The sequence below is a fragment of the Patiria miniata genome, unplaced genomic scaffold (genome assembly GCF_015706575.1).
Source record: "Patiria miniata isolate m_02_andy unplaced genomic scaffold, ASM1570657v1 HiC_scaffold_29, whole genome shotgun sequence".
NCBI classification, from domain to species: Eukaryota; Metazoa; Echinodermata; class Asteroidea; order Valvatida; family Asterinidae; genus Patiria; species Patiria miniata.
Window position 1 is genome coordinate 27,664,496 of NW_024037068.1, and position 10,473 is coordinate 27,674,968.

General features: G+C 44.1%; 1 protein-coding gene across 13 annotated transcripts in view; it reads right to left on the reverse strand.

Annotated features, from left to right (window-relative positions):
* Window positions 1-6,965, reverse strand: part of LOC119735735 — a 114,803-nt gene extending 107,838 nt beyond the window's left edge. For all 13 annotated transcript variants that reach the window (XM_038209643.1, XM_038209647.1, XM_038209651.1 and 10 more), the window contains exons 1-2: window positions 6,610-6,965; window positions 5,593-5,943 (exon numbers count right to left, since the gene is read on the reverse strand). In XM_038209643.1, coding sequence (XP_038065571.1) covers window positions 5,593-5,943; window positions 6,610-6,622 — 364 coding nt within the window. In that variant the 5' untranslated portion in view covers window positions 6,623-6,965. The remainder of the gene's footprint in view (window positions 1-5,592; window positions 5,944-6,609) is intronic.
* Between the last annotated feature and the right edge of the window lie 3,508 nt (window positions 6,966-10,473).

The window sequence follows — 10,473 nt, forward strand, 5'->3', positions numbered from 1 at the left end:
GGTCCGAGTGTAACTCTATCGGAACGCCAAATCTGCTCACAAATTCCGATACAAACTTCTGGGCCACAGTCTCTGCTTTCTGATCCGGGATCGGGTATGCTTCGACCCATTTACTGAGGTAGTCTCCTACTACCAGCACGTATCGATTACCTCGCTCTGTCTCAGGGAGCGGTCCAAGTATGTCGAGTGCCACTCGCTGCATCGGGGCGCCTACAGCATACTGCTGCAACGGTGCTCTTCTTGTTCTTGCAGGTGACTTCTTTGTTGCGCACAGGTTGCATTGTCTCACGGAAGACCTTACATCAGCGCTCAACCCGACCCAATAAAACCTATGGCGCACCTTCGCCAATGTTTTCCTCTGTCCCAAGTGACCTCCAGTCTCACCACCATGGAGTTCCTGTACAATCTCTTCACGGTGTGGCTTGGGTATGATGACTTGATACTTGATTACGTGGCCTTCATCGGATTCCCATCTCCTACATAGGAGTCCGTCTCTAACTTCAAGTTGGTCCCAAAGCAACCAGTACGTCTTCACTGCAGGCGATGCTGGCGTCATTTCTGCCCATGCTGGCCTCTCACCAGAACCAAGTTTCGCCTTCAGAATCCAACCTAGTGTCTGATCCTCCTGCTGGGCCTTTCCCAATAACTCCTGTGTCACTGTAGGTTCCATAGTCACGATTCGCACCGTAGGTGAATTTCCTTCTTTTGAAGTCTTCATTGTCTCTTTCTCCTCATGCCCCTCGGCACCTGCTGCCAACTCTTTGCCCTCTCGGCCACATTGAGTACATGGTCGCCTCGAAAGCCCATCTGCGTTCCCGTGGGACCTTCCAGCACGATGAACTATGGTGAACTCATATTCGCTCACCACCTGCAACCAACGGGCGATCTGTCCCTGTGGGTCACGAAAGTTTAACAGCCATCGGAGTGCTCCATGGTCCGTCCGGATGGTGATTTTTCTCCCGTACACGTAGGAACGAAATTGTTTCAGGAATACAACTACGGCGAGAAGCTCCCTACGTGTTACACAATAATTTCTTTCTGGCTTGCTAAGGACTCTGCTACCGTATGCAATAACCCTTTCCTGACCATCGACGACCTGTGAAAGGACAGCGCCTATACCGACGTTGCTCGCATCTGTGTCGAGTACGTAATGTTCCTCTGGACTGGGATACGCTAAGATAGGTGCTTCCTGTAGAAGTTTCTTCAGCATTTGAAACGCATTCTCGGTCTGGTCGTCCCATTCGAACTGTCTCCCCTTTTCTGTCAGGCGGTGCAGTGGCCGAGCTATGTCGGCGAACCCTTTCACAAAACGCCTGTAGTATGATGCTAGACCTAAAAAGCTCTGCACCTCAGTAACTGTTGTAGGTGTAGGCCACTCACGCACTGCCCTGATCTTCTCTGGATCTGTCGCTATGCCTTGACTAGACACAATGTGTCCAAGGTACAAGACCTGCCTCCGAAACAGTTCACACTTCTTCGGCTTTAACTTCAAACCAGCATCGCGTAGGCGTTGGAACACCACCTTCAAGCGTCTCAGTTCATCCTCCACTGTCTTGGCAAATATGATAATGTCGTCGAGGTACACCAGAAGAATGTCCCACTGTAGGCCTGCAAGCACTCGCTCCATCAGCCTCTCAAAGGTCGAGGGCGCATTGCAGAGGCCGAATGGCATAACTCGCCAACAGTAGAGACCTCCCCGTACGACAAATGCCGACTTCTGCCGCGCCTCGTCGTCTAACTCCACCTGCCAATATCCTGCAGCTAGGTCCAAAGTGGAGAACCACTTCGCGCCTTCCAAGGTATCCAATGAGTCGTCGATGCGCGGTATCGGATACGCATCCTTTATCGTCAGGGAATTTAGGCGGCGGTAATCTATACAAAACCTCCTCGTCCCGTCCTTTTTCTTTACAAGTACAACATTTGCGGCCCAAGGACTGTCACATGGCTCGATTCTTCCATCTTCAAGAAGACTTTTCACCTGTCGGGTTATTTCTTCTTGCTCCACGGTCGGATATCTTCTGGGCCTTTGCTTTACAGGCACTGCATCACCGGTATTGATGTGGTGCTTGACCCAGTCTGTACGGCCTATGTCCCGATCTCCCTTAGAGAAGACGTCTCGGTAGTCCCTCAATAACTTCGCGATATCACTATGGTGCTCCTGATCAACCTCCGTCTTACACCGATTAAACAGATCAACAAGGTGCTCGGGCACATCTAGTCGGGCCGCTTTTTGTGACTCCACATCTCGTGTGCTTTCAATCTCCTTCTCACCTACAGGTGTGAGGTAACCCGCCATAGTTCCCCTATGAACTACACACTCTCTCTTGCCTGGATTGAAAACTCTAACCGGTAACACCTCTTGATCAGCATCAACTACTGCTCGGGCAACGATCATCCCCTTGTTCGCAATCTCGCTGCGGTCGACTGGCTCTAGAATTCCAAGACCGTTATGCTTCGCTTTTCCACTAACATGTCCCTGCAAGATTGCCTCATGTCCAGGTGGCACTCTGGTCGTCCGTCCAACGACTATCCTCGCACAGAATGCTGCTCCATAATCATCGCTGCATTTCACCCTTTCTCCATTTACTGTGAGCTCAAGTGTCCTAAAGTTGAGTGACCCACATGTTGGGTACAAAAAATCCATACCCAGGATTCCATCCATAGAGTGTAAATTTCCGAAGGTCGCGTACACTGGATGTGTCGTTCTTCCAACCTGTAACTCCACCCAGGCGCTACCTAACGTCACTATTCGCGAACCATCAGCATTTTTAATGCACGAACCCTCATTAGAAAGATGAGGCCTATTCTCAGGTGAGATCTTGTGGTAGAGAGTAGATGACAGAAACGTGTCTGTTGCCCCGGTGTCCACCAGAAGCTTCGCCTGCTGTCCCCTCACCACTGCTGGTACAAACATGCCCCTTTTCACTCTTTCTGCTGTTGCAATTGAATTGGTAATTACATGACCCTTGTCTATTGGTTTGTCTCGTGGACGACGGTCTTGTGGCCCTCTTCTCCTCCCAGCTTTCCCTCGGGCCCTGGGGTCAGCTGCGATCCGTTTCCCGACCCGTGTCTCTTTGCTGGCGGCCATTTACAGTCACGAGCGAAATGTCCTTTCCTCTCGCACCTGAAGCACACAATGTCCTCTCTAGGTCGTCTCCTGTAGGAGGTACTCGGAACGCCTTCTGTCATGTTTGGCTTGTCGTTCCCTGCACCTGTAGGTCTCCCTTGCACCAGGTTAGCCACCCACGCTTTTGTCTCTTCTTGAGCTCTTTGTATGGCCTCTGCCATCCGTTTCTGGCTATTTCTTACGAAATCTTCCAGCTTTTCCACCGAAGAGTCATTTTGTCCCTCTAGTACTCGTGCTTGCTTTGGGTTGCGACTGGGCCTCTGTTGTTCCACCTTGAGGAAACTCTCTGTCGCCATTGCTGCCCTTATAGCCTCATCGAGTGTCTTTGGCTGTGTCCTGAAGATTCCTTCACGGATGGCCTGGTCCTCTATCGCGTCCGAAAAGTGACCTCTCGCTAGGCGATCCTTCCCTTCGTCTGCTATCTCAGGATATGCCAGCGTGGCCAACTCCCTGATTGACTGACCTAGCTCCCTCAGTGTTTCCTTTGGTCCCTGTCGTCTGCAACGCAGCTCCATCAAGTGGTTTTCCGACAATTGGCCCGGTCCGAATCTCCTCTCCAGCCTGTCTTTTAATTCTTTATACGTCATCGTTTGACTACCATCCGGACTGTTTGATAGCACCTTCACCGCTATCCCCTGCAAGCTCGCAGCCAAGAAGACTTTAGCTTGTTCGTCCGTCCACCCGTTAGCGAGTTTGCACGCTTCAAAATGCTGCCAAAAATCCCTCCATACAGTCTTGCCGTTGTACCGATCTGGTACGATATTAGGTCGCTTCAACTCTGCAGGCGAACGGCCGTCTCTCTTCACTTCAACCACCGGCTCTCGCCTATCTAGGCTAGACCTGTCCTCGCCTGAAACTTGCTTTTCTGGCTCTGATGCTCTTCCGGCTGCACCTGCTGAGAAATTTCTCTCCATTGACCACCCTTTTTCTGTATCAGCATTACTCTTGATTTCTTGATGGGACGCTTCTACCGATGTTGAAGATGTGACTGGTGTATTTGTAGGTACCAGTAATGAAGACGATAGTGTAGGATACCTGGTTCTGGGTTTTGGCGTAGGTCTGCACCTTGGCATAGGTGTTGACGATGATATCAGGCTACTTGATGCATCTCTTACAGTGTCAAGGTATCTGAAACTCGTTGTTGGTAACTCCACTTGGGCACCTGCCTCTGCATCCACCTGCCGACTTTCAAGTTGCACCCTTCTCGTCTCCAGTTTGTCTAGCTGTTCATGGAGTTGACCCAATTTTGCCCAGAGCCTCTCAGTCTCAACTTCTAGGCGTTGTTGCTCCTCCGCGTACTGGGAAGTTTCAGCCGCGTCCTCGGTCAGTTCCTCTATTAGTACCGGTCTAGGTTGGTTTACTTGTTTCTTGTCCATGACGTACGCCTATCTGGGTGACTCTGTCCTAGGTAGGTGATTGTTTGCTCGTAGTTCGTGATGGGTTCTGTGTTGTGTAATCCTGGCGCCTATCCCACTTCTGACACCATTTGTGGCGGTCTGTGTCGACGATGCCTTGGATATTGCTCTCTGCCGACCCGACGAGCGGCTGTGGGGAAGGCCAGGGGAACAGGTCCGTTTTGGGGCAGTCTACCGCCAGGCGCTCAGGGAACACACTCACTCGCGCTCTCACGCAAACCTCACGAACACACTCGGGGAAGGGTTAACGTCCAATGAATAGATCAGACACTCGGGTATTTAGGGCTTCACTGCTTTATCATAACCACTTGGAGACCCAATAAGATGCGTCCTACTTAGGTGCGTCCTAATAAGGTGTGTCCTACGTAGATGTGTCCTACTTAGGTGTGTCCTGCTCAATGGTAAGAATTGGCCCCTTTCCAATAATCGTCGAGAACTGGAATGCTTCCCGTACCAACCAGATTTCCTAATCCCTACACTCACCGGAACTAAACCAGTGCTCTTCCTGAGTGAGAGACTGACCACCGCTGTACTACACACGCTCCAGCAACTCCAAGTCTCTGAGCGGGAACTGTGCTACGCTTCGCGCCACAATTAACAGCTAAAGCACACAACGTGAGCAGTGCAATGGGAGAGTGCAATCATGGACGAGTGAAATGGAAGAGAGTGAGTGCGCGCGCGACACGCGCTTATATACCCGCGCTGGGTACCAACCAGCCACGCTACTCGCGCGCTGTACAACGGACAGAAGTCCGCGTACCAACCAACTAAACTACGGTGAACCTAGCGCGCCAATATTAACTGTTCCGCTACAATATGTACATGTACAATCATGCTGCATTTATGACTTGTCTTGCTATAATCACAGTGAGAATCTTGTTATTATGTTTAAAACCATGACTGCATGTACATGTATACAATATTGATAAGTTTCAGCGACCAGGAGAAGGAAATACTGGTAATGTGTTCACCAATCAGTCACTGATGAGTGAACGTTTGTTCACGTTCATTGAATGTTGCAGAAATGTTGGAGACATTGAAATGCTCTACCTCTGACTTGAAGAGTAACAGTGATGCTCATATCTGCAATGTTTGATCCATCTTGTCTATTGGTAGCACCACAAGTCAGCTGAGCATTCGCTGGTGTCTTTGCGATGTTTACAGTGATCGTGTTGGTGCTGTCTGTCAACCTGCTGTCGTCGCTATTAGGAGTTTCTGTCTGAGATCCTAGTGGCTGGTCTGAAGTGATGCCAGCAGATAGAATCCAAGTGAACTTGGTCGCTGGCTTGACTCCAGGTGTGGTACAGCTGAATGAATGGTTGTTTCCGGCAACAACAGGAAAGGACACCCCATCGCTGTATGATGCACCGTAGTAAGTGATTGCAAGAGAACTCGGTGGCACTGTGGACCAATGTAACGTGTACATGCCAAGTGAATACAGCATAACCTTGTGTTCCGCCCGAGTCTTTGGTATACTGTACATACAACCTTAATTTTAATTTAGTTGTATTTGGGGAGGTTGGAAGGCGTTCGTATTTCTACTTTGTTTTATGTGCAATTTTATCGCTTTAAGTTACTCCATTTCTATGGTAATTTTTTTTTTTTTTTTTTTTTAATCCTTTTTGAATAATATGGCCGGCTGCAACGGGGGTTGTCAGTTTCAGTGCAATTTAGTCATTCTAGTTTTATTTCTTAATGAATTGCTCTTAACAAAACTTGTTTTTATTAACCTATCTGTGCTCGTATTGTCATGGTCCTGTCTTTGTTTGTACCATTATCTTGATTTTCTTATATAATGTGAGGCCCCAAAGGATCAGAAATTGCTGAATGGTTTACTCACATTAAAGATGGTTTTAAAGAAATGAAATAAAATAAAAACCTCATTTCTTTAGGGCTGGGTATACCAATTGCCACACGACTCCAAATTTATTTGCTATATACACCTGTAGCATGCAAATGTCAGTACCTATTTTATTGAAATGAGAACGGATTTTGTTCATAGCACGCAAACAAATACTGATGGCATATAACACTGGTCATTCAAATGAAATGGTTGTATTTACTTACCTCTTACTCGCATCGCTGTTGAGTTAGAAGAATATGGTCCTTCTCCGGCAACATTGGTATAGCAACCATAGTACCTTTCATCTGCTAATGTGACTGATTTGATGGTTAGAGGATAATCACTTTGAGTTTCATCAAAAGTATAACGGTTTTGATCTGAACCCCAAATAACCGTGCCTAATTCCAATCTCACAATATTAAGACACGATAGGCTATAATCGCAAGATTGTTCACTCAGAGAATATTTTCTCCAACGCAATTCACGTAGTGTCCCCTGAGACGGTAGACAGGTCAATGTTGTTGCTTGGTTGATATCCACCCATGGTTCTATGGTGACAGTGGGCAGTGTCACAACACATGCAACTGAAAACAAAACAAGTTTCACACATGTAAGAATTTTTTGAAATAATTTCCTTTTTTCCTTATAGGCCTATTTCTTATAGTCTATTTTTAAAAGCGGAGAACAATATACATTGCAAGCTTCTTGTGTGGACATCTGCAACCCTCAAAAAGGCATTTACAACATGTACACATTTTACTTAAAATAAAGCCATGACAGCTGCATACATTTAAGATTCAGTCATCAGTTATATAAATGTAGGATTTTTATGCACTCGTAAATAAGTTTTGTATTTATTTCAGGTTGAACAAAGAAATTGACTGGAGGTTAATTCCGGATAAGAGTTGCGAACTCAGGAATTTTCAAAGTACATTTTCTAAGTAAATCATTTTTTTTCTTGGAAAGTACATGTAGACAAACAAAGCTTTCAGAAACAGTTTTTTTCTTCTTCTTCTTCCTCTTTTTCTTCTTCTTCATTTGGATGTTTATTTTTATCACGCTTGAAGTTTCGAGAAACAGAAGTAGCTTTTTCCCCCTATTTTGTGATGGAAATTTGAGTTCCCCTCTGTTACAGTTCTTACATGTATGCTTTAAACATGTTATTGGTTGACTTTGAAGTGTGATAACATTCCTACATGTACATGTATACGCAAAGTAGAATTTTAAACCCAAAGATAAAACATGAGTCTTGACCATTTTGAAATAATATCATGTTGCAATGTCCCATCCGTCACAAAAAAAAATGAAAATATAATTACATAATCACTCTTGGAGGTAGAAGGCATGAAAAAATGTGTTGGAATTCCCACTTTGCTTTGATTCCCACTTTGCCCACGACACAGGCACACGAAACTGCTCAGTCGTACGCCCGGCAAAGTAGCAATGCATCCAAACTATATTGACAATTGTCATGATTGTACAAAGTTTTCAATTTGATGAAAGTCATTTGATGAAAGTCATGCGAGACCTGTTTGTCACATTGGCTGCATCCAAACCTTAAATTTTGATTTTACTTGCTACAGATAAGGGGTGTTAAAATTACCCAAATTGTTGTTAATATTCCTACATGTACATTGCGCTGCTACTGATCCTGGGCAAAGTGGGAGTTTCTGTCAATGTTCATGTAACTGCTACATGTAGGCCTACATATTTACAATACTAGTGAGATTTTGGGGTGGGATAATTGTATCCAGATTGAATAAGCTTCTTGTTACATTTGGCCTTTTTATTGTATTCCAAGGTGCGTACATAGTAAGAGATTTAAAGGAGATAACTTTATGACCACTGGACACGGGAATTAATTTTTATCAGTTATTTAGTGTGAAAATAGGGCACAAAATGGACACCAAAATGTGACATGCAACATAAGGGGTTAGAACCTTTCTATTTCCGGATAAAATGTTATTTATTTTACTTCTTTTTGACAATTGTTTTCCATAAAAGCTTCTTGTTATACATGTAAATACCAGAAGTTCCGTGGAAAATACTTGAAATTTCTGGGGAAAAATGAGGAAATATGAAAACTGTAACGGTTGTAACATCTGGTGTCCAACATGTTACGAACATAACATGGGCATAACATATAACAACAACTGAAAACAGACATGTCTTGATTGAAAGTGGAGTGATTGTGAACCATCAGCAGTCATGACATACAGTGTATTGTTAAACAGTTTTTATCGTCTCCATGTGCTTTCCATGTACAAAAAAATCATGTTAAGAACACAGATCACTTTGGTGTCCAACTGTTACAAACGTAACATTCCATTTTTCCTCCTACACAGAGTGAAGCAAATTGAAACAATTCGCTTTAAACTATATTTGAAGTGAAGCTACCCATGCATACATCTTGTACTATCCTCAATTCATAACATTCAAATATAAATTAAAAATACCCGGTAGTTGCACGGTAGAACTTTGGTGTCCACACAATTGATACGTGTTACATGTACATGTACATACGTTACAGCAAAATGTGAAATTTGTAAAATAGGCGACATTTTACATCACATTTTGATGGGGGGGGGGGCTTATTCAATAAGTAAGAGATTTAAACTAGGGGATAACTTTATGACCACTGGACACGGGAATTAATTTTTATCAGTTATTTAGTGTGAAAATAGGGCACAAAATGGACACCAAAATGTGACATGCAACATAAGGGGTTAGAACCTTTCTATTTCTATTATCCCACCCTAAAATCTCACTAGTATTGTGAATATATGTAGCAGTTACATGAACATTGACAGAAACTCCCACTTTGCCCAGGATCAGTAGCAGCGCAATGTACATGTAGGAATATTAACAACAATTTGGGTAATTTTAACACCCCTTATCTGTTTTTCATAGGCTCTTTCAGTGGTCTTTGGACTGTAGTGTTATTCCTTAGCTGTGGAAAACAGCAACAATTATCCCCATTTCCAAAATACCCAAACCAGTATAGTACTAAATGATTTCAGACCAGTAGCTCTAACATCAGTAGCTATGAAATGCCTGGAGAAAATTATCAAGGAGGTTTTGCTTGTCCAGACAAAAGAATTTGTTGACCCATTTCAATTTGCTTTTTGTCCTAAACGTGGTGTAGATGATGCTGTTCTAACATTTATGCATGCTATTTATGAACATCTAGATAGACCCAAAAATTATGTTAGGACTCTTTTTGTGGATTTTTCACCTGCATTTAATACGATTCAACCACATGTTTTGGTTAAGAAACTACAGGGTATGAACGGCAATCCCCAGATTTCTTTGTGGATTAGCAGATTTTTGTTAGATGTGTACAGAGAGTTAAGTTTTCGAATTCCTTTTCAGATACAATTAGCATAAGTACTGGAGCTCCCCAAGGCTGTGTGCTTTCCCCTGTCTTGTTTTCTCTCTACACAAGTGATTATAGGAGCGGTAACATGTCTTGCCCTGTGATTAAGTAGGCTGATGACACTGCACTTAGGCCTACCGGTAAAATCTCTTCAAATGATGAAACTTTTTATCGTTGTGAAATTGATAATTTTTTGAATTGGTGTAGTCAGAATTTTCTAGTTGTAAATGTAGAAAAGACCAAAGAAGTTGTATTTGATTTTCGGAAGACTGAGAGTAACATCGAACCATTTTTTATCCATGGCCAAGAAATTGAGAGAGTGACAGAATACAAATACCTTGGAACGATTATAGACAACCAATTAAACTGGAATGGAAACACTCACAAAATAGTCTCTAAAGCTAATCAGCGGATGTCTTTTATCAGAAAGCTCAAATCCTTTAAGGTGTGCAGAGAACTACTTCATCTGTTTTACCAGAGTGTGATTCAATTTGTAATGACATTTTGTGTATGTGTGTGGCATGGCCCTCTAACGGTTAGGAATGCATCGAACGTGTAACCAAAACTGCTTCTAAGGTGATTGGTATGGATGTTGGAGACCTTCAAGTCATCTTTCAGGAGGTAACATTGAAAAAAACTTAAGTCAATCATGCAGGACCCCACCCACCCAATTCATCACCTGGTAACTGTGCAAAAATCTGGGAGAGTCAGG